Source organism: Eleginops maclovinus, chromosome 7, assembly GCF_036324505.1.
Source record: "Eleginops maclovinus isolate JMC-PN-2008 ecotype Puerto Natales chromosome 7, JC_Emac_rtc_rv5, whole genome shotgun sequence".
NCBI classification, from domain to species: Eukaryota; Metazoa; Chordata; class Actinopteri; order Perciformes; family Eleginopidae; genus Eleginops; species Eleginops maclovinus.
This window is the reverse complement of record NC_086355.1, coordinates 7,733,445-7,758,822: the sequence shown is the minus strand read 5'-3', so window position 1 is coordinate 7,758,822 and position 25,378 is coordinate 7,733,445. Positions and strand designations below refer to the sequence as shown.

The 25,378-nt window shown below is 42.4% G+C and overlaps 1 protein-coding gene across 6 annotated transcripts in view; it reads right to left on the bottom strand.

Annotated features, from left to right (window-relative positions):
- Positions 1-23,819, bottom strand: part of dachd (dachshund d) — an 89,611-nt gene extending 65,792 nt beyond the window's left edge. For all 6 annotated transcript variants that reach the window (XM_063888529.1, XM_063888530.1, XM_063888532.1 and 3 more), the window contains exon 1: positions 23,060-23,819. In XM_063888529.1, the coding sequence (XP_063744599.1) occupies positions 23,060-23,607 (548 nt within the window). In that variant the 5' untranslated portion in view covers positions 23,608-23,819. The remainder of the gene's footprint in view (positions 1-23,059) is intronic.
- Positions 23,820-25,378: the final 1,559 nt, after the last annotated feature.

Here is a 25,378-nt window from a genome sequence, read left to right as displayed (position 1 = left end):
GAACAGGCCTGCATCCACATATGTCATCATTGCCCATTTTACAGCGTCAGGAGATTTCTCTCAAACTAAGAGAGGGAAGAAAACAAGAGAGGGAAAGAAACAGCTAGTGGCGATCAGGGCACCTCTCCATCAAAGCCCTGTAAACAATGGTACCTCAGCAACACGGAAATAGCATTTTGGAACATAGCTGAGGACTTTTCTGCGTTCATCCCTTCCTATTCTGCCTACTCTTTCCTGCCAAATACATACTTAGAGAGCATGCATAATTTAAATCAAGACTTTAAAGGACCACTCAGAGCTCCTTTAGGCTTTAAATGTCATTGCGTTACAGTTTTAGCTTGTTAAGCAGAACTTTCCCCCTGAAGACTTGGGCAGCTTTAATATCCACAAAGAATCAACAACAGAACTCTTATTGAAAGAAATCGGAGATTAACAACTAGCAATTGTGTTAACTATCAGTGAATTGGCATTTGAATTACATTTCTAAACCGCAAATGTATTATAAAAAGATGCTATTATTCATCATAAAACATGAGGGTAATCTTAAATACTTTATTTCAAAACTTTTCTTTGAATAATTCAAACACAAGCTCCAGATTTGAATAGTGAACATGTGTTTTCTAAGCAGATGTGAGATTGATTTAAAGCGTAAGACAAAGATGGAATTAGTAGGTATGTGGTTTGGCAGTGGAGAAGGCATATGTTCATTTGAAAGTCTGATTTTAACATATGATGGTTGACGAATGAGGGTCAGTTGTATTTTCCCATCAGTTATAAAAAGCAAAGAGGTGTACACCCATGCAGATCAAAAGCCTGTTTTCTTTTACTGGTTTCTCTTTGAACGTTGACAGGCCTTTTTTTTTTGTTTTACTTAAATGCCGTTTTACCTGACTTTTTTTTCTCCAAGAGGCCAAGGAGTGTTATGGCAAAGTACTATCTGGTTGATTCTTATTCTGTGGGGGTAGCGAGTGGGTGAGGCAGCCAGATGGTAGGAGTCTTTGATTCTCCAGATGGCTGTTCTGTGTGGTGCTCAGTGACACTGGGCAGGCTCATTGACATGCTGCCTCCCTCCCCTCCATCTCCTCGCCTCCTCTTCCTTCACCTCCTCCTCCAACATAGTCACTGTTACGAAGATGGATACCAGCCCCCTGGCCTCTAGCTGCAGATCTTGAGAGGATGGGATGGGACTTTCCACTTAGCCCACCAGAGAAAATGTCAATGTTTGGGATCATATTGATGACACCCATTTGCCACTGTCAAATCTCCCTAAATTGTCTATGGGAGGTGACTGCGATTGAAACTAAAGTGATTTGAGGGATGAGCAGGCACTGATCTCAGGTCAGCTGCCGCATGTCTACAAGGTAAGTTTTGTATTAGGGTATAGGGTACACCTCTCAGTTCTGGTAATCTTCAATCTCACGTAACAGCATGTCAAAGAACATATGTTCAGCCTCTATTTATTAGAATCTGACGGAACTATTTGGTGTTTATGTCATATATAATTATATGTTGGTGAATTTTTTGACACGGACAACCAGATAATTAATAATATTAGGTCATTTCTTTCAATGTACATCAATTATTATACAAGGCGTTGACTGCTGACAGAGAAAAAAAAAAGTAATCTTGACCCTTATCATTATTTTTATGGGGAAAGAAATCCCACCCTGGCCATACTGCCGGAAAATGAATCTACATTCATGCACATTTAAATGAGCCTGTTAAGAAAATCTTGGCTTAATTTGAATTGGACCAGTTCAGAGAGTGTTTCTGCAGATCAGCCAAGCTCTGGCATTAAACGCTCCCTGCTTTTATTCCCTGACCCCTGGTGCACCTCTCCTTTTGGGGTCATATCATCATTACCATAGTGCAAGCTCAGAAGCTGTGTTTCGGTGTGCCTTAATTAATGTGTGTTTATAGGGGGCCACAGGAGTGAGTGCACTTAATGAAACATTGCTACGGTAGCCTCCGGGGTCCAAAAGAGACAGCTTCTCTATTGTGCTGCTGATTCTTACAGGCTGTAAACACTTAATTGATCTGAGGAGCATATTTCAGTGCACATTCTAGGGAAATCCTTTTCGAATTGGGACCGTTCATGATTACTTTTTAACGTCTCTTTAAGGGGGTTGGAGAAACAAAATCATCACTGTCTGGTGTCTGTTTATTTGTGCAAAGCAATGGTTAATTACTGATAACTTTGTACACAAACTGAAAGCCATACAAAATAGAAAAGGGGTATGGTAAACAGAGATACAGAGAGAAGAAATAATGTGGGTATCTTTTTAAGTGTGTGTGTGTGTGTGTGTGTGTGTGTGTGTGTGTGTGTGTGTGTGTGTGTGTGTGTGTGTGTGTGTGTGTGTGTGTGTGTGTGTGTGTGTGTGTGTGTGTGCTTATTATAATACCACTGAAAAAGATCTCTGAGTGTTGTAATGTCACATCTAGGAGTTTGATTGGGGGAGGGCTGTCGGTGCTATAACAAGGCCTGGAGGTCCCTCTCTCGTGGTGCATTGCTTTCTTCTAGCAAAGAGTGTGTGTGTGTGTGTGTGTGTGTGTCTGAGTGCGTGCGTGTGTCTGAGTGCGTGCGTGTGTCTGTGTGTGCACTGGGGCCGATGACAGGGGCCATGGCCTCCACACCCGGGGGACCGCCAATGAGAAAGAAGCATTTCCTCTAACATTCCATGGGTCAAAAAAACAATTTGCCCAGAGAAAAGTGGCTAAACAGCCGCAACGTTACTCAGTGTAGCTGAGGGAGGAAGCTAAAACTAACTGCCAGTTTTTCTTTCACTCCTGAACTTTAACGTGAAGAAACAATGCGCCTGCCGTACAATTAAGCAGACAACACATGACAGCATTTAAAAAATATTATTCTAGCTAGCTCAACAGTGGCAGTGTAATTAATAAGTTTGCTGTGTGTGTTGTGAGGCTGCTCTGCATTGGAAGAAACAAATTCATTTTTCACGCTTCAATTGCTTTGTGATTACTGTTAATCGAGAACACAGAATGATTCCCTACTTCATTACCCTGTACACATAGCATGTCTGCTGCAAAAATGTAACTACGTGACTAACCCCTCTTATGTATCCTCATCCCAGCAATTCCTTTTCCTAAATATATCCACTTCACTTGGAAATATCATCTAAATATAAACAAGACAAATGGCAGATCTCTCCCACACACACACACACTCACACACACACACACACACACACACACACACACACACACACACACACACACACACACGATTATCTGCAGTCCTGTAATCATCGTCAGAGTCAGGACCCCCAAATAACTTTCATGATGACATAACATCAGGTCAAGTAAAGCCCGGATATGTCAGCCACAGCTTCAGCACTGCCTAAGCACGCAGACCACTTTCTCTTTCTGTCCCACAACCCACATGGGCCGACTTCTGGGACTGCTTCAGAGAGGAGAACAGAGCGGACATTCCTCAAAATACCCCCGATCTAGGACAAGTGAAAAACAGACAATGACAAGTGGCTGCTGCAGTGTTACCAAGACAGTAATCTGAGGACAGAGGGAGAAAAAATAAAATAAATAACCTGTGTGAAATGACCGTGAGGCTTGGGGATGATAAAGTGCCGTGTTGTGGGACGCCGCGCGTTTAGGAAAACAGCGCGGCTCGGCTTATCCTTTTCACTCATCCAGATAAAAGTTGGCGAGAGTGTGAAGCGCAGTTCTCTCGCTGGCTAAGTATGAAAATGTGTTTAGCGGTAGTCTTAAGAGGAGTTGATTGGGGGTGGAGGATTCTCCCTGAACACAGTGCTATCCCTCGGAGAGTGAGGCCAGGTAGTTAATAGGGGTCAGAGCCAGGGCTGAAGTGTAAATTGGCAGGGGTGCATCAATTAGAGGGTGGCAGAGGCTAGGATAAGGAGAGGAGAAAAGAGCTAGATGGAGCAGGAGACAAGCATATAATCTTTATCACCACAGTGAGATGCAGCAGGAGGTCTGTCCGAAGGGAAAAAGAAAAGGAAATACTGCACAAATTAATGAGACAATGCACTGGCTTTCTAGTCGTGTCCAGACTGAGATTTGAGTAATCACCAAGTAGCTTTTGAAGTTTAGCAAGTGGATATATTGAGCTTAGTTGTATCATTCCTCTAACGAAATACAAATATGCTTTTCCTACTTCTCGAGTGTCTACTTTTATTTGCATGAAAGGCATAGAAGCATTCACCTAGCCCACCTGCATACAGAAGAAGCACTTCAACATATGTAGAATTACACACAAGCAGGAGAAAATAACTCAAGTAGGCTCTTTCTTTACTCTTGTGCAGAGCAACTGAATGGATGTGTTTTTGAGCATATATACTTTATGTGTGTGCCTTCTTCTCTGCCAACATGGGTGTCCTTGTGTGCATGTGCAGGAGTTATTCAAAAGGAGACATATTTGATTATATTGTGTTCGCCTATCGAGGTGATCCAAATTATTTCAACATTGAGCATTGGAGCAGACGGGCACTACGGAGCTTACATTTGCAATCTTATACCATTTAAGTGTATATTGGAAAAAAGACAATCTCACTTATTGAACACATTCACCCTGGAGGGCAAACTGCTACGGTAATGAACACCACACTCTCGGAGAATTACAGTGTCCTTTATCCTGCTGTAGTGGAGGATGAAAAAGGATCTGGCCGACACATACACACAGACACACGCTCACACACACAGAGAGAGGAAAGACGTAGAAGAGAGGGAAAAGGGAGCAAAACACACATTTCAAGACCCCATAAACCTGTAAACAAAGTCTGTGGAGCAGATAAATTATAAACGCCACAATGCAATTAAAGCCAAATTCAATTTGAGCACACACTGTCCATCTGTCACGGTGAAACAAAAGCCGAGAACCTCCATTATTACCAAATCCCTGCTCCCGTTAATTTGCTTGCTGGGAGATTTTCAGTTTCTAGGAGCGGGCCGTACTCAAATGCCAGTGTTGCTCACTCAGGTTGTGTCCTCTGAAAACAGCCCCCAGATGCTCCCAATCAGCCTTCATCAAACTGCCGACTCTTTTACTCCAATAAGAATATTTTCCTTTTCTCCCTCTGATCTTAATGAGGTTTTTTGTTCAACAACAATACAACAAAACCCAGATATCTCAGGAGAGTGTCACCATGATCAACCTTCCCCAGCATTATGAAACAGATTAGCACAAAAAAACCAAAAACCTCTAAATAAAACAATTGCATTGAAGAGTTTTTTAAATGCTCTGTTGCTCACATCAGGATGTCTCACAGAGGATGACTAGACCCCCCTCCTCCCCCCCCCCCCCTCTAACAGGTGAGAAAATAACAGCTGATATAGTCACAGTATGCATCTAAGATCTTTAGTCAAGCTCTGGCGAATCATTGTGAACGCTTCCTTGGTCCTGGTGAAAAAGAAGCGCTCCTCTTTCCTAATCCTGTTTGGCCACTTTAGAATGGGGAGATAGAGATCTGCGCCCCAGAATCTGAGAGTAGGGGTTCAAGGGACTGAGCTCTTTAAGCCAGCGGGGAAAAAGAAACTATCATCTTCAAAGGTGGAAGAGTGTGTCAATTTAAAATCAGAAATGTATCTGGCATCTTTATGCTTCTTAAAGTACAATACATCTCGGCTGATTAAAGCACATCAAAGACAGCTCATTCATTCCTCAGAGCAATGAGGGGAGATTTTAATTGCAAAATGTTAAACCTCACAATTAAAGGCTTTGTGCTACTCCCGAACTAACCCAAACACAACCATTAAGGACAGCATACAAATTAGCCTCCACACGGATGAGATTCAGGGACACGGATGGGACTAACAAGTGTGTTCCTCAAATGATAATCTTTTATCAGAAACATGTGAAGGCAGCGTTCATAAGACTGAGGATTCAGCTGGAGACGGGCTTTTCATGATCTCCCCTTTATCAGCCTGCTAATGAGAGGAAAAAATATGATTTCTTAGACAAACAGATCTTGACAGTGGATATATATAAAACACATACAAAATCATTTGCACACAGAGATGAATGCATGCAAACAAGTGTGCAAACACACACAAAGGTATGCACACACACACCATTGAGGTGTCAGCGTGTCAGAAAGGGCTGTGCCTGCCACGATAAGAGGCTGACAATGATACTGTACAGCTATTAGGCTGGAAATAGCCTGCCAATACAAACAGTTGTCGGGCCAGCCCATTGTCAGACTGTGGATTTACAGTGAAGCCCAAAGAATTTAGTCAATTGCACTTTTGTAGGTAGCTTCCTGAACCTTTTCACTATATTGTTTTCCTACAAAATACTGGGGCATTAATAAAGCAAAATAAACACGTTTGAAAGGTGTGACAGTAAGTGAACAGATAAAGTGAGCAGTTACCTCGTGCACACACACACAATGCACACACATGCCTCCTTGTAACAAGCACAGAGCCCCCTTTTACAACCCCTCAGAGTAACAACCGTGTCTAATTAAAATTCACATTTCAAACCAAAAAGGGAAAACAAGCCATCTTTGAACAATCCCGTCCGTCCTCGCCCTGGTCATGAATTTCAGATAAACATTGTGATACACCGAGAGTAGTGCCACATTAATTAAAAGCCTTGATAGACGCGGCTTCCATCTAACAGACCTATCAGGAATTAAATTTGTATCAGCGGCAGAAAGAGCAGTTGAGGGGTCCCTCAGGGGGATTAATGAAACAGACTTCCATAGAGGAGTCATCAGAGCCCTGGGCTGAGGGGAGGAGGCAGGGAAGAAAGGGCCAGCAGCAGGATGTCATGTGTGGGACCGCCGCGTCACTGACCTCTCATTTCATACTTTAATAAAGTCGCACCCAGGTGTCCTTGATGCCTTCCAGTCGCCTAGGGCTCTGGGAAAAGCTAAACAGGAGGCAGCCATAACATAATTCTGAACGCTCACCCCTCCCTTTCTCTGTTCTCTCTGTGGTGTTATGTTATATGTCTATGGGCATGCACACACAAGCATTCCTGTAAATGCACACAAACATACAATGCAGATACTGTGCTTGCTTTTGACATGAATTGAGCTGATTTGTAGGCCTTTGATCAAGATAACACTTGGTTCAGTTGAGAAACATGGGGCTATTTCCTCATTTAACTCAACAATTGAACTTGGGCAATACGAAGTAACAGTGTTACATCAATTCTGCAGAACAAGCCACAAATCTAGCGGAGTTTGTATAGCACTCGCCGTGTCATTTCGACTTGATGATTTACTATCATGTGCAGTTGGTTACAGGAAATTGGAACAGCGCTGAGTTGCTTTTGAATTGTGGTCGAGACAGTTTTCTGTTGAAAACAGAAGCAGATTATCTCGATGAGAAAGCAGCAGATTTAGAGATGTACAGTATGCAATATGTTATCACAACACAGTCGGCCCAGACAGCTGCTATCTGTCATAAACTGCGGCTATTGTTGGCGACACTACACAGCAACATGTGACCTAATCTAGATGAGCAGCCACTGAGCAAATACAGAGTGGAATGGTGTCATTTTTAATAAAGCTGTTTTATGGACTCCAGTCAACAGAGCCAGAGGAACGGGCTGAAACTTCCTTGTTCAAATGATATGGCAGCAGGAGTTTCATAACTTCCTCTGCTCAGACAAGCCTGTGGCAAGTCTCCTAACAGCAGTCAGACAGACAGAGAGAGAGAGAGAGAGAGAGAGAGAGAGAGAGAGAGAGAGAGAGAGAGAGAGAGAGAGAGAGAGAGAGAGAGAGAGAGAGAGAGAGAGAGAGAGAGAGAGAGAGAGAGAGAGAGAGAGAGAGAGAGAGAGAGAGAGAGAAAAAATAACCTCAGCCTTATCAAGATTTTACAGAGACATTTCTTTAATTAGTTTTAATATTTCTTGTTTAGATAATGTCAGCCAATTGACAATTCAGTCCCAAACGGAACAGAGGGGAACTCTGCACTACTCCGATACAGAGAAAATGGCTGATTAAAAAGATTGCTTTCCTTCATTTGATTCAAACCCATATGCATATTTTGGACAGGAGTCAATACCATGGCAAACTTTCAGCGCTGATCTTATCGCTGATGTCTGAATGGTATCACGCTACAGTATTTGTTAAATTCACAAGCACATTTCGAGGAAGAAAGAAAGCTATCTCCCAAACATTAATTGTGCAAACACAGTCACAACAGCTTTGTCCTTTCCTGGAGTTACGTGCTCTATTTGCCGCCGCTGAGGCGATGTGGATGTGAGGAGTTCTTGCCGGTGACGGGGTGGTGATGGAAAAATAATTAGCGTTGCTGAGGAAAAGTTTCCTCTCGCCGAGATCTCAGACAAACACGCCGGGCCTCAGCCCCAAAACAATGTTGATGAAAGCACGTAAACATCTGGAGCAACGAGACTGCTGCTTTCGGAACAAAGATATTTATCTATATTTTTCCAAGATTACCAGGGAAGATAACCAGACTGTGCGCATGAGGGAGCACTTAGAATACCAAAGGTTTAGAGTGTGATACTGTAGCCTACCTGCATATCCCCCCACCTGTCTCTCCTCTAATCTTTGGGTTTCCACAATCCTCACTCCCACATTAACACAATCTCAGGCTTTTGTACTCATGTCGCCTCTCCCTAACCACCTATCTCTGTTTCCTGCCTCTCCCTTCTCTCCTGCACACACCTTTTCTCCTCAACGGGCAGCAGGTGTTGGGTAGTTGTGTTTACTCCCCCCCCTCCTCCTACCCTACCATTCCCTCTCACTGAAGCTCTCTTTCCCTTTCTCTCTCTCTGTCTTTCTATGTGTGTGTCTCTCTTTGGCAGCTGGTAGGAGGAGGGAGGACGACATAACAGCTGCACATGAGGGCGGGTGGAAAAAGAAAAAAAAAAGCACACAAGGCAAACAGCTCCAATCCCCTCAGGGTTGTCAACTCCAATCCCCCCGACCTCTGGCGTTTTTAACCAGGCAAACAGAGGGAAAACTGTTGCAGTCGGAAGACATCAGTGTCCCCGTTCCATTAGCCCTACCTGGTGATCTCAGCCACAGTGAGCAGTTTACGTTCCCAGAGGCTTTTTGTTGAGCGGCCTAGTAGCCTGCATGAGAGGTATCCACTTAAATCCACTTACTACCATTTAATAACATGGAGTTTGAAAAACATGTCACTTCCAAATGGAAATTTCGCTGGAGGTACTTACATCTGTTGGAGGAAAAACACAAAACAACGGACACCATCGGGGTTCTTTTTTCCCTTTTTTGTCCTCTCAATTGTGCTGTGTGTGTGTGTGTGGTTTTCACAAACAGCATCAAAATACATGAGATCAGCTCTCGGGCTTTGTTTGGCCCTGGCAAGGTTAGGCCAGCCTCATTCCAAATTTCCTGAGGGGGAACAGAGAGAAAAACGATTCCATGCAGATAAATCACTCGCACAGATCAAAAGACAAATCAGTGGCAAAGACAAAAGATGCTGACTTGCAGAGAACAATGGAGACAGGGAGACGTAGGTATCAGAGGAGTCGGCCCTAAGATCCCCGGCTCCACTCAATCAAACCTGCTAACCAGGGTTTGCATACTAGGTCAAACACACTCTGCTCCTGCAAGAGGGAAAGTGTGTTTAAACGGATCTCAGTGAGCTGTTTTTGGGGAGCTCTGACTGAGTAGTTTTGCAAAGTAGGATTGAGTTTCTCTCTTTGCAAACTCATCTTTTCGGGTTTGATTTAATAGCCACCCTGAGAGTGGGATACAAAAGAAAAATGGCAAGAGAAAGAAAGAGAGGGGGTAAACTATTTGATATAGAGCGTCGCTGTCTGTGTTGTGCACACGCACGTCTGTGTGGTTTGATGTATGCCTCCAGCCCGGCATTCTATAGTTCTGCATCTAAGACAAGAAGTCCTGTCCCATGCAGCCCTTCACGCATCACAGCCCACCGTCTTCTATTAACTTCTTCACTACGAGCAATAAATAAATATCTGGAATCCACAACTCTTTATCATCCACTCATCACTTTAGAGAATCGAGGTGTCAGAGAGAAGAAGAGCCCTTTGGGGAGTAACTTGTAGCAGACACGAAGCTGCAGCGGCCCCTCACCAATATTACCTTTTGATCAAACTGCTTCACGGATATGAGAGGAAGCAACACATCACTTTTACAGCTCTGCTCTTTCTTTAAAAAACAATTCTGTCAAAGGGAAGGGTCATTTGAAAAGCACCTTGTGATTTAGCTTTAAAGCATATTTTATAATGTGGACGACTAAATGATGTCCAAAAAGGCATTTCACCATGCACCACTGACAGTCATTATCTGATCCCCTCCTCTGAGATCCATGTTTGATAACACATCAATTTAGATTAAGGTGATATGAAAGAGAAATGTAAAGTAGGTTTCGAGGGGGGAGGAGCTGATGCATTTGAGATGAATAAAATTATATTAAAATTAACATGTTGAGCTTCGGAACAGGCACAATTGACCTGTGAAGTGTGTTTAACAAGAAAATATTTTAAATTGAAGGACGAGTTCTAGATAGGCTGTTATAGCAGCCCATAAAATCTCTTGGCACATTTGTCTTGACATTAGGATTTATTTAAATAACCAGGGGGGACACGACATCAAGGAGGCCGATAAGGTCAGAGGCTTTCCTTAACAGATCAGGTGCAATGAGGACGAAGGAGAACCGCAAAAGCCGAGCTGGGTTGAGCCCCCGGATGAAATTAAACCACGTTCCACATTGCAGTCGCTATCTCCAGTCCAAACAAGTGAGATTTGATACCGCTGTTCTGGCCTGGAACAGAGGGAAAAAACAAGCCCACTGCCACAACAAAGACAGGAAATTCAGCATAGATTCCTACTTCTCTCTTTTCTCCTGCCTCTCTATACCTAACAATACTGGTAATGGAGAGAGAACAGTGCCCGGGGCTGGCAGAGACACCTGCGACATATTTTCTCCCCCACACCACCCGCAGCCCAACACCCCCCCCCCCCCCCCTCCCGCTCTTCCCACCCCCTCGACATTAAAGTCCTTCACAGAAATCAGAATTTAATAAATCACCCCAGAGCCTGACAGAGTTTATCTCCGGGGGTCGCCTCCACTGTGCGGAGACTCACAGACAGACAAAGCCCGGCCCGATAAGATGTGAAATTAAATACAGTTAGCAGTTTGAGACAAAGGAGAGAGAGTGTCACACCGAGCTTTGTACGGCGTAAACGGCTGGCTGTTAGTCGGGGCACACGTGCACACGCGGGCGCACACACACAAACGCCACCGAGACAGCGGGGTGATTCATTTCAGGTTTCCTCTCACATTTAGCCTCATTTGCATCATCCACTGTCAACATATCGCCTCTCCCAGATATGTTCAAGAGCTTTCATTAGACGTCCAGGGGATGACATCCTTTTTACCCAGATGCGCCATTATTAATCACTAGCTCTACTCCTATGTGGACTCATCTCCATCACGGATCAAACGCTATCTGCCTGTGTTTCCTCTCATTCGGCAGACATTCCTGACATCAGCCATCACTACAGCTAAAGGAGACTTATGGGAGTGTGTTGGGGCTCAGACGACCTTATGAATGCAGTACATAAGCATTTAGTACTGAGAGGATATAAATGTGAGGATTTGTTCAACACTGGTAGGATCTGTCAGGGCAAACCTCCGGCAGCCTAGTGCACACACTGTACAGCATACCAACTCCAGGGCTCGGTAAAACAATTAGGTACATTACAAAATGAAACGCGCAATATGAAATTGCTGGCTGTTGTTATAAGGAAGCATGATTGCCATCCTTTCATATGGAGTTATATTATTTTCAATTAGCTCCAATACACATCAGGATATGGCCGACCTCAGCTGTTCAAAGCTGATGTTTCCCCTGTACGGTAGTTAAGAGAAAGCACAGTCAGGTTTCCAGGACGTAGCTGCGCGGGTTGTTTAATAGGCTTAGCCTGGTCGCTGGACCTGACCTTTTACTTTAACAACACAGAGGCCGACCGGCTCGGGCCTGCTCTGGGAACACAATGACCCGCGGGTGAAGCCTAATCTTCTCAAACTCCATTCTCTCTTCTGACCAGACGGCCTTCGTCCACACCCTCTCTGTTGCTCCAACTGACGTCTTCCTGCTGAGACAACAGTGCCAAGGAACTGTCAACAGGCCTGGCCCAGCGGGGCCCCGGCTGGGCCCCTTGCGCACAGCCCTTCAGGATCCACAAGCACCGACAGCCCACGCTCGGAGTGCGAGTGCCGCTCAGTAGAATGCCGAGAATGACAGGAATGCTGGGTGCCATCATGCATCGTGATAACGCTCTACATCTAAGAGCATGATTAGCGGTCAGTAGTCAGCCCGAATATGGATGTGATTGAAAGAATTGACTGCTGGGTATTGTAGTCCTGTCATTATAATGCAGGTTGTCACTTTGAATGACCTGATCCTGAACCTGCCGCGTCACACATATAACCATTCACGATAAAGTATGTGGCAGAAGTTATATTCATACCAACGATTATTTGTGTAAATTGAGGCATTAAGAATTCTGAATAACTTAAGCTTGGAAACATTAGATTAACTGAGTGTTGCACAGGACTGGGGATCTTACAGCTACCTCACCTAAAGCATTACCATTCTTAGGTTTGTTTTTTCCAATTACAGTATGAATAGTGGAAAGCTTTGTGGTGGACAGCATCAAATGAAATATGATTAGCTTACCTGGCATGTAATAAAAGGAAAAGCAAATGGCACAACTCTGTGAAAAGGTTTCTATTATATGTCAGTGACATACATAATAATGTAAAAAGCAACACAAACGGTGCTGTAAATGCATTTGTACACACATAGAAACACACACAGCTATATTGAAGAGCCATGTCCCAGATGACTGAGTGCCCTTATACAAAACCTATTGCTATGGCAAGAGAATATCAGATAAAGGAAGAAATAGAAAGAAACGCCTCTGAACTCGAATGTATCCGTTGCTGCATTACTTCCACTTTTTAGGTGTTTGATCTGTGCAGGCACCGACAAGGCAGTTCCTTCTTTTCCAAATATTTTTGGGTTTTGTTTTTCCTATGTTCAAAAGATGGGCTCTGAAAGGTTGTTCTTTCTTCTCCATGCAAGTAAACTATACAAAGTAGTGTTTGATCTCTGAAATCTGATCTGTATTTCTAGCATTGTCTCCAGTTCCTACTGTGGCATCTTAAAGGTCAGGAGTGAAAGGCCATTTGATAACTACAGAAAGACCTTTTGGCTTTATTACACCGCCTTTTATCTCCTTTCCTGCCGAGGTTAAAACAAAGCATTGCATCCTTTGAAAAAGAAAGGATAAAATGGATCGCTTTGGAGCCTTAAGCCTTTTTTTGTCACTGGGAGAAGTCTGGCAACCAGTGTACAAGGAAAAGTCTTGTGGGATGTGTTTCCGAGAGGCGAATCTTCTCAGGCACAATTAGCATATGTCCTCTCAACCTTCCACCAAACCTCTCAATGAGACCCTGAAATCCTATTGAGATATTATTACCACTCAAACGGGGCATTAAACAAAACATCTGAAGCACGCACGCACACGCTCATACAGGTGCACACATGCAAAAACACACACAATCACAGCTCAATGACACCCACTTCCCACTGAATATTCCTCTCTTTTTAATGGTAACCTTGGGAGACGTCTGCACCGGCGCAACACTTAACAGCCACTAGTCTGAGAAAAATGTTTTTGATATGCTTGTGTCATTTAATCATCCACATTCTGCCGAGGCAGTGCAGGACAATTTTGCAGGATATTAACTCCCAACTAAACCCTGGCTTGTATCATTTGTGGGGCCAGTCAAGCAGGAGTCCCAGGAGGAGCAGAGACTTCCTCCTCACAGTCGTAGTAATCTAAGCTTGACTGGGCACACACGCGCACACGCACACGCATGCAACACACACACACACACACACACACACACACACACACACACACACACACACACACACACACACACACACACACACACACACACACACACACACACACACACACACACACACACACACACACACACACACACACACACACACACACACACACACACACACACACACACACACACACACACACACACACACACACACAGGTAGAATGAACCATAAAGGAATCAGGAAATGTAAGGCGTAAATGGAGCCCTTTACTGACAGTCACAACAATAAAAGGATGAGTGTATTTGTGATTTGAATGATCAGGCAACAACAATAAAAACAAACAGCAATGCAGTAAGAGTAAGCAGTGGTAGAAAATGGTCCAGTGTGTCCTGAAGACATATTCACAGAGAGCGAAATTACTTCCTTTTTCTTTTTATTTCCAGAACCAAAGTTAGAGATTGAAGAGCATTCGTAAAAATGTCACTTTAACGTGATCCAGTTAGACAGCTCACATTGCTTAATGGGGTAGGAAATTCATTTTTTCTGCTGGGGAACAGACGTAGTGGATGATGTGATTCTATGCAAAATATATGAAGCCATTACGAGAAAAATGCATGAGTTTCCATAGTTGGGAGGGGGGAAAAACGTATCTCATTGCATGGAGGCTATCCCTATTCTTTACTGGGGGAGCGTCACATACACACACACACAATGCAAAAGACAGCAAAGGCAACTGATGAAAACCATTTTTGTTCCATCACAAAGAACTAGGTCACCCTCTCATAATTGTCAATCATGCAATAAATCTCTCTGTGGCAAAAATGAATACAGCATTGGAAATGAGACAAAGCTTATTGGCATGCTATGTCAGCTTGACTCAATTCATCCTTCTTTTCACACAAGACCATTCATATGTGAAGTTGTGCGAGGGTGTCTCTCTCTCTTTCACACTCTCCCCCCCCCCCTCTCTCTCTCTTGCACTTACACACACATACGCTCTCACACAAGCAAACACACTCACACGCTCCTAATGTGAAAGTAACACAGGGTTAATGTATGTGGACAAACCATTTTAGCCAGGGGCGGCTTTATTCTAATAACCATGTTTATTTCCATTTTCTGCATTACCGTGGAATTACTGGGAACATACACAAGTTACTGTTACAGAACATTGCTTTCGAAGTACTTGCACATGCATGGGGAGGGTTTGACAAGTTATTAACATACTTTAATTATTCTGTAATGTTTTTATTTTCATAACAACTGTCTTTGATTGAGATGTTCTTTTTATATGTGGGAAGAAGTAAAAATGAGGCATGTTTAGGGTATGAAATGAGCACCTGCCACCTTACAAACACAGGGTTATGATGGCAGGTATGGCAAGTATACATTTAAGTTAACTTCCACTGTGGCAGAAAGGTTTTCCTTAAATGAAGAAACATTATTTTAAAACCAAAACATAGTCAGGGATTACGATTGCTGTATATATTTTTTTCCTGTATGATACCTTTGACAGTTCATGGTTCTAAAAATTGTTGTATAGATTTCAGAATTGATTGGTCTGTAGAAATGTTCAGTGACATAAACATCAGTTCAGATGGTGGTCATGTTTCTAAAGTATTGAACATGAACTGACTTTACTTTTCAGCTCACCTCATAGAGTACCAGGTGTACAGTGGTGTCTTTCATGCTATCTGATTGGCTGGGAGCATTGGCTTGACACAGCAGTAGAGCTCCATCCACAGAGGTTTGTGTCGCCTCTCCGAGGACACCCCTGTCACTCTTTAAGAGGAGGGTAATAATAGCCGGGGCGCCACAGCAAGTTGGTGGCACAGGCGATTTTAAAGAAACATCGGGGAGACGGTGACATTTGAGTCTATGAGGAGAGAAACCTAAGCGCTGCAACCAATAAAGACCCCCACCAATATTCTCACTAGGCTTAGAGGGAGAGACAGAAGCAGAGACGGGAGAGTGAAAGGCAAAGAGAGATGTCAGTGTTAGATGAAAATGTGTTGACCTGGTGATATTGATACCCCGCTCATAACCTCTACAGGTGTGCCATGCCGTCAGGAAGCAGCTCTGGGTGTGGCTATCTCTGAGGATAACAGCCAAAATTGCAGACCTTATCGTTTTACAGTACAGAGCATGCACTGCCTCGTTCTCTTTGAGTTGCTGACAGCTGAAATCACTCTATTCAAAACAAAGCTGTTCATAAATGATCCATTCATATGCAGCACAATATTTAATATTGACTTTGATATTTTTATTCATTTTGATTTTGAACTTGAATCATACGAACATACCGTGTTCTTCTATCATTATTATAACGTGTTGCCTTTTTCTCGATCCTCTAATTTAAGAATAATTCCGTCGACAATGACCTTAAGATTAATGACTTAATTTTAATTGAGCAGATTTAGCAAGGTTAAAGGGATTTTATTCATCACTTGAAAGACAGATCTGGAACAATCCTCAGATCAGTGTCCAATGCTGCAGCAGGAACCATTCCTCTGGATATGACATTTAAATGTACTAGCAGATCAATGCAAAACTGTTTGTAACATGGAACTGTGACATTTCAGAGGATTGAGAATCACTGACTTTGACATCAGCTTTGCATTCATCATAACTGTTTACGTATGATGGCTTGAATTACATTTAAATCAGTTATTTACTTCTAAATCATAAAAAAGCAGAATTTAATACCACAGTCTGAGGCTCCAAAACCAGAAACATGAGAGCAGTTCATTGTCTAGCCGGCTAGCTCATCAGGAACTCATTTTATGCACATTGTTAGTTATAATTCAATGCTACAAATTGACTGCATAAAGTGTTTTTGGTATCTAAGTGAATTCAGACTTCACGTAAATAGCTGTGGGGCCGTTTTCTTAGTTTTTCATCACAAGGTATTGACTGAGCAGATGCTTTGAACCACCATAGAATGTGCTGCTAGTCTCAAGTGTCATTAGCTTCAGGGCTTTTCCAGCTAGCGCCAGGTAAAGATTAGATAACAATCAGCCCTTTAATAGATACTGTTGGAGGCACTGGAGCCGTTCCTGTGCTGTGCCGTTCATCTGAAGCTAACAACAGAAGAAGAGAGAGTGGAAGCCGATGTCATTTCCTCCCTGATTTCTTCTCTGTGATGTACCGCTGAGCCCAGCGAGGAACACGTCTGTTGTTAAATTACATGTAACTGTTCGCTCAAACTAGTGTCAATGTACTGGTCTGTCAGTCTGTTTGGGCAAGTCCAACTCAAATTTGAAATAGCACATTCCGAGGCAAGGTAGGTTTTTTTGTACCACACGTTTCAATAAGGCAATTTAAGTGGTTCAATAAGACAGGAAGGCAACCTGAAAGGACATCAATTAATATCAATGCATGGAACTATAGACACTTTGTGCTACTGTAAAATAAATCTGTGTTATCTGCATAACTATGGAAACATATGACACATTTACAATAACATCAGGTTGATCTGATTATTTTAGTAGTACTTTGCAATCACCTGCCTTAAACACATAATAGCTGTCTCATAACATTATCAAATTAAAATGGATGCAATTTGAACAGCATGATATAAGAGAAACAGGTGCCTGTGTATAAAGGAAGGTGCATCTGTGTAGGGTGTTCCCTAACGTTCTGTAAAAGGACAAAATAAGTTGTGCTATCTTAATATGATGTGCATAACTTCAATGAAATTCCAAAAGTACAAAGGGCTTTTTGTTGGATCACATTCCTTTCTTAATATACTTCAATTATTCGGAGGAGTCTTTTGTACTGAGTGGAGAGCTCCAAAAACATTGACACTGGAGGAATAACATCTGCATGTTTACTCAGGAGAAGATTCATCCCTGATAGCCTTCACGAAAATGAAGAGGGGGAGAAAAAAAAGTGGAGGAAATTTGTGGAATCCCATCTGAGATTGCTTCCCTGATGGATTCCTTTTCCTGTCAGCTCAGACGAGAAATGAAGCTGGGGAAAATTAACTCCTGATACAGCTACGCTGAATTAGACAGAGAGAGGAAAAAAAACCTACACACTTTTTAAGGATTCCAGCCTTGTCATTTTCAATTTTCTGCTCTTTGGACATGCTTGTATTCAGATTCCCCAACATCTATTCGCCATATCAATCCTAATTAGACAATCTGGGCCCACGAAGGATAGGAGCGGAGTTATTTGCATAATTTAATCATAAATACTCAGTGATACATATTTCCAAATGCATTTGTACAATTATCTTTTCATCCTTGGGGCAAAAGTATTAATATGATTAGGCAATAATTCTTTAAAAAAGGGGGAAAATAGGAAACCAGCAAGTGTGCACTCTTTTTTAAACTTCAGCTTTGGGCTATATGAAAAATTAATTAATTTCTGAGGAAAATCAATTTCTCTATGTGACCATATTAGACAGAGCCAGGCAAGGGCCTGCATTCCTTCTCCAATCAGAAAATCTCATCTGCTCCCTCTAACTTCTGTCAGTAGCATTTAACATCCTGGAACGAGCATCAGTGACTTCCGCCATGCTCCCTAAATGTGCAGTAATGTGAAGGAGCCCGTGAGTAAAGACAAGCAAGGGAAAGAGAGGAACGGAAATCAGAGTGACCCAAAATCTATTGCAGCCCTGTCAGGCAATCAGTCTCAAGTGTAAAATCATCAGGTAAAATCACTGTTAACAAATCTAGTTTAACATGCTAGATAAGTCATATTGACGGATAGATTTTAAACAGCTCAAGTGTGTTGTCTATAAAAATCTAAGCTAATACCCATTTATGGTCGGTGAGCACAGTAAAGATAGGTCATTTTAATATGCTGATTAACGTGGAAAGACCTGATGTCAAAGTGTGATTTTAAACCATTTGCTAGAGGAATTAATTGGTAATTCAATTGCTGTGGCCGATCCAGTAAAGGCATGCAAATAAGATAGGAGCTTGGACAACTAATGCATCCAACACGCAAATTAACAATACAGGCCTCTTTGCCATGCAAATATCCTCTAAATCCACAAATGACATTAGACAGTGTCAAACAAAGCCTCTTTAACGAATGAAATCTGGGGTTTGGACAGTCTTGGCTCAGCTTTATTGCAAGCTTTTTAAAAAAAAAAGATCTTACTGGAAATTAATGTTTCTTTTGTCAAGTGTGCCAGGCAGTGGATTCTGCTTAAAAAAATGTTTTAATTTGCACTTGTTCCGGCTGAATGAATGTCAAGTCAATAAAGCAATTTTGATTTTCAAGGAGACTATTTGTTTGCAAAAAACACCTTGCCGCCATCTGCCAACTGCACAGTTGACTTGAGCACATGTACTGTACCTAATCAAATTTACCAGAGCCCCACTGAAGGATTAAAATGCAAAAAAAAAAAAAGAGAGAATTTAAATGCTTTTGTTTTCCTTTAATAAAGAAACAACGCATGATATGAGAGCCAATTTGACTTTCGAAAAAGTACTTGAATAGATTTGGATTTTAAACAGCTTTCTATACACCCCTCTTTCTTTCTCTCTATCTCCCCCTCTCTTTCTCTCTCCCTCTCTCTAATCAGGCATCTGTCACTCTGTTTTTGAAGTTATTATCGCCCAAGCTCCCTCTTGGATGTGGTTGCTGGGTGACGGGTATCTTAGCACCCACTCTGACTGGGAATGATTTGAATGGAATCCAGAAATCTCCCCTGAGTACCTGTAAACACATCCGTGCCTTGTAGAAAACAAATATATTATAAGAGAGCTCAGCGGAGGAGAGGAGGGAGAGAGACAAGCTGGCACCCTCGGTGGCAGCTCACACCGAGCGCTAAACAAAACAATTACCGTCATTTGCAAATACGTGTGTTTAGGCATAAACACTCTTGAAATAGGAACAAGAGAGGTGATAGCTCTCAAAACACTCTCTGTCATATCAGTATCAATTAAATATATCTGTTGAAGAAGAAGTCGTTCCACTGTGACCTGTCACTGGTAACATTTCAGAGTAGGATCTGTTTGACTGAAACGAGCCGGGGAAAATCTATTTAAGAGGGGCATGTAAGTGAAAAGCCGTCCCATTCCCAGTGGTGGGACATTGTCTGGGGCGTGTGGTTAACCTTCAAGGGTAGACAATGATTGTCAATTAACTGCAGAATTTCTGCGCCCAAGCATCGGATAGCCTGCCCCTACAAAGCAGACCAATGAGAGATATGCGATATCTCTGCACCGCCCCCGTGTTATAATAACCTTTCAGAGAGTTCAAGTGTCACGCAGCAATAAGAACCTTTTCCATCCCACCACAGGGAAAATGAAAAGGAAAACATGTAGCTGGAACAGAGGGCTCCTGGAGGGCTCCTGGAGAGCCAGAGTCATAATGTAGGGGAGATTACTGAACCTGGATCAGTCTGGGAGCGAACACTCCTAATCTGCTCCGAGAGTCCTTAAGAAAATGAAGCGGTCAAGAATGACTGTATTCTTGTGTATTTTAAAAGATGAACAATAATTACTAAAATACCGTGTCTGTTATTCTAAGACTACAAACACTCGAAGTTTAAGTATGAGAAAGGAATTTTTCATTATATTCTTTTTATCCATTACCATGATAATAAATAAAAAAATCCAACCCTGCGTTTCTCAACAACAGATTTATTTTCTGTTTAATGTTATGCTAAAGTGAGCATAGTAGGGAACAATTTGGTTGGAGTTTGTTTGTGTCCACATCAAAACTAGACCAGCAGGATGCAGCGATGCTCTGTGATGCTATTCACATTCACACTGTGTGCAAAATGAGAGTAGTGTTGTTTTAACACAATAGACCGTGGGAGGGGAAAAAAACAGCATGTGAAATAGTAAGACCCATTGTACAGGAGTATTATTCACTTCATTGTTACCACTCTGCCACTGCATAATAAGAATTGTGATAATAGGTAGTAATAGGGCCGAGATGAAAAGCTAAATTCTCCCAGGCAGCAGGCTGTTGTTGTGCAACCTGAGCGGGTTAACCGGTGAACTCAGACACTTTTTAACTGACAGTTAAAGTCGGGGCAAAAACGGAGCACCGCCTTTGGAGAGGGAACTCGTTTTCACCTACGGGGCAACCTGTGTCCTGTTTACTCAGACTGATCATTCTGTCAGCAGCAATTCAATGACAGACTGTGTAAAGCACACATCCCTGCAAATAAAATCAACTCTTTCTAAGTAACAGAAGCCTTTTATCCAGCGGATGCCTCACTGTTCCATGATGTAATTCTCCAAATGGGGCAGGCAGGCGGGCAGGCCGGGTCTGAGTGATTGATTTCAGCCCAGCACCGGGAGTACCTGGCTGCTTTCAGAGACAATTACAGTCCTGTCCATGTGCCCGTAATAGCCCACCACTTTAGCGTCATTAAAGCGACGCGAGGCACTGCATTATCCTTTAACCCCATCGCTGGCCATCCCCCCATTGACAACCCGGAGAGTTCAACCACATACTTTGTCACCTGAAGCCCCACGCCAGGCTTGAGGAGAGGATCACCGCGCTGTATGTTTTTTTTTTCTATAGAGAGGAAGAAGGAGGGGGGTTCTGCTCCCTCAATGCTTTATGTAAATGATGTCTAAGCACCCAAGTGCACAGGTTGTTGAGACGAGTACAACAGCAATGGAAATATGAAGTTACAGCATTTTTAGAAGCTCTCAATCTTATATATAATGTAGATGTGTGAGGCTGGCTGTTATAATTTAGGCATACAGAGAACAGGCACTATGTTTACTAATTAAAGAAAGTGATGGCTACAAACAACTAAATTACATGAATTCCGAAAAAAAGCTCTAGAATTAAAATTGTTTCACAGAATAATGTTATTCTCTCTTCCTCAAAATGTTGTATCGGTTATCACATTTTTCATTTTCAGACCAGGCCTAAAAGGGCACTTAGATACAGCAGTGCTTTCAGGGTCAACATGTATTCCACCTCATCATACATATGGATATTAATGGCCCAAAAAAAAAAAAAAGGTGTCTGCACAGCAACTTCTGTGTGCTTGAGTGTTTGTCACATGAGTTCTATAGTAAGCATGCATCTTAAAAGTCAGAAATAACTTTTAATTTCACACTATCATTGTTCATAAGGCTGTCTGCTTTTAGACTGAGATAGCCAAGTGACTCAAAGTGTTTATTGCTATTCCCCACTGATGTGAGCCTTTCCATCATATTTGCATTTCCAGCTCATTTCTGGGTAGGAGATCAATATGAAATCAATCATAGTGACAGGTAAGATGGTAAATTTGACCAGGCTGAACCATCCTGTGAGACTGAGCGATACATCAAAGCTAGGAGCAACAGGACAGTAAAAATGGCTTTTAATCAAATATTGATCTTCACTTAAATCACTCCATGTTAAAACATATAAAGCCCGAAATATTTGATTTGGTAATATGGCTTAATGCATTAATTTCCACAGGCTTTATATTCATTGATTTGTTTGATTAAAAGTAAGCATGTTTCATTAAGATACATTTTCATATGAGTGTATGACAATTATCCCTGGCATTTACAGGGTACAAAACAAACTGGCTTCATACACTACAGGGGTAGTGAGTGTACTGTAACCTCTTTCAAATCTGTACTGGCTGTCATACTGACAGAACAATTATAACAAAAAAATCATGTCATATAATTATGTTGATTCTGGTTTGTCTTGTTTACTTTTTAAATTAAAGTTATAATTGAACATGTGGCCCTGGTGGAAAGGGCATATAAAAGGTAATAACCTAATGTTTTAAAGTCATTAAAAGAAAATTGATCAAGAAGATTCCTTGAATAAAAGAGGTGTTACTATAATGTTAGCATCATGAAATATGATTGGCATGTTGTTTATAAAATTGTCTTTGCATTGGCAGCCCTACACCTGAAGTTGATTCTACAGCATTGTGAAACCCAGCCGTTGTGTAGCCTACATTATCGATTCATTTGTTCTGGGGCAGACAGGCTATCCATCATGGCACAGCTCTGCCCTGCACGTGTTAAAAACTTTCACTCAACTTTTTCACTGATGTCGCAAGCTGGGATTTTCCCGTCCAACTGACAACTACGACAAAGTTAGTAACACACGCTCACAATTTCACCAACTAAAACAAGCGATTTCTAACTTCGAAGGGCAAATTTATCTCATCACTTGAATCACTTGTTTTAAGTTAAAATGTCTCCCTCTTCCTTGCTCCCGCGCCTTTACGCACGGCTCTCCATACAGACATTTAAACCAAAACGCCGTGCAGAGCTCTCCACGTACCTCGCATTGGTGCAGTCGTTGTACAGGGTCTCGAAGTCTTTTCTGGAGATGAGTTTGCAGCGGTTCACCCCGGGTTGGATGGCGCCGAGCCCTCTGAGGATGCGGACCTGCTCCACATTGCACACCACCGGCGTGATCTCCAGCCGCTTCAGCTTCGTGTAGACGGTGTGCAGTCCGCCGACCAGGTGCTTCAGGAACAGGTCGAAAGCCTGGGGAAGGCAGATGAGCTCGCAGCCGTCCACGGTGAAAGACGCCACTTTGGCACCGCGCAACTCGACCATCTTGCACTCATTGTTTTGCGGTATGTTTTCAACAGGCGACGGGGTCGAGTACACGGGTTTGCCGGGTGGAAGACCCGCAGAAGGGATGCCCGGGCTGCTAGTGACGAGGAGCTCTGATCTGAACAGGTTCTGCCCGGCTCCGGGTGGGGGGGCCAGGGATGGAGATGGGGATGAAGTTGTCGACGGCGGGGACGTCGTCGCGGAGGGAGTCGAGATCGGAGGCGGTGGGACGAGAGGAGTTGGGATCAGAGCAGCCGGTACGGCCATGGTCACCTACAGGAGGGGAAGAGAGTAGCCGAAGTTCAAAGTATAAAACCCAGCCTGCCGAGACACCCCTAAATGAAAGAATCCACGAGAGTTTAGCCCCTCAGATAAGTTGGGAAGTAAAAAGAGCTGCCGAAAAAAAGGCGTTCTGAGTGAGGCTTTTGGGGGGGCTGAGCGGCGGGACAATGATCAAAGATAGGAGGAGGAATGACAGGAGGAAAATGAGCTGAAAAGTGCAGCTCCGCTCTGTGGATGAGTTGTTGTTGTCACACGGTACAGAGAGGGAGGAGCTAGGGGACCTTTGAAGAACAGATAACTGGGCTCCGGCTATACTCAAATCTTTCAGGTCTGTGAAAGTGTTTAATTGTTTATTCCACATAAAAGAGATCCAGTTATATCGGTTCATAATCTGATCATTTGCATGTTTTTGCGGCGGTGAAAAACACCAATCAAGATGAATCTCAAATGTCAGTTAACAGTTATTTCTGTTTCTAACACCACATTAACAGCCTGACAGGTTACACCTGCTATCCAACAGTATGCAAACCCACTGCACCAGTCTTATCGACAGTCGATCCCCATTAACAGTTAAGGGTTTAGGTTTTTTATGTTTGCACCTTGTTTTGCTTATATCCTGCAATTGTTTTGCAAACCTCAATGCTCTTTTAACATTGGATATTTGTAATATTTTCTCACCATACATGCCCGTATGAGTCAATGTTCAAGGTACACAATGTCTGTGAGAAAGGATAATATATCTCCTTTATGATCATTGTATTTACACAGTCAAAGGGGCTGTAGCTCTTTCTATGACTTGCACTAAACAAGGCACATGAGGCAATGGTTGTTTTGAGATAGACTTTTTATATGCAAACTAAAACTCTTTATATATTAATGTGTAAACTGCTAATGTATAACAGTAAATGTACTAATTAAAGTCTGACGGTTATCACTCATCTGCAATGTAATGCATTGTAAAAGTTATATCATCTTACATTTGCAGTGCGTCATGCCAGCAGTTGTTGTCCCATGTCCAGTTGAAGTTCAGTACCAATGCTACGTTACTTTATTATTTAACAACAGTGTTTGAATAGTTAATAAACTCAATGAGCAGCAGATAAGTAGGCAATATGCTGTGCATGAGAGAAATTAAACTAAAGAGAGAGAAACTAAATGGACATACAGCATTACATTTAAGAATCTGAAGTAGTGTGAGAATATCCAAAACACCAAACAAGTTAAACCCTAAAGAGAAGGTTAGGTTGGCACATTTATAAAAACTCAAAAAGTTTGTTTCTATGTAAATATATTTACTAATACAGTATATAAAAGTATTTACACATTTAATAGAGAGCATATTCATTTCACTGTTTTCTTTCGCAGTACAAAGTATTGTAGTTTCAAATATAGCCACTGTTAAAACACCTCCGGACAGAACATCAGTTTGTTTTAGGCTTGTATTGTTTTATAATGCCACGTACTGAACCAAGCTTAACACAGTAAGAACACAAACTCTACAACTTTCTCTCAATCTCACACTTTACCGGAAAGAAGTATAAAGGCAGAGAGGGAGGACATGCAGCAGGGTGCATGGGGGCAGGGTCATGTCCATGAACAATAACAGCTCGTGTAGAGTTTACACATGTGTTCAATCACTGTGGCACATCATGAGTTACAATAACTGTCTTCCTGCCTTTCTTACTAGATGAATCTGTTGGTGTAAAACTTCAAACTATGTATACATTTAGCTGGATAGTCAAATCTTGGGAAATTC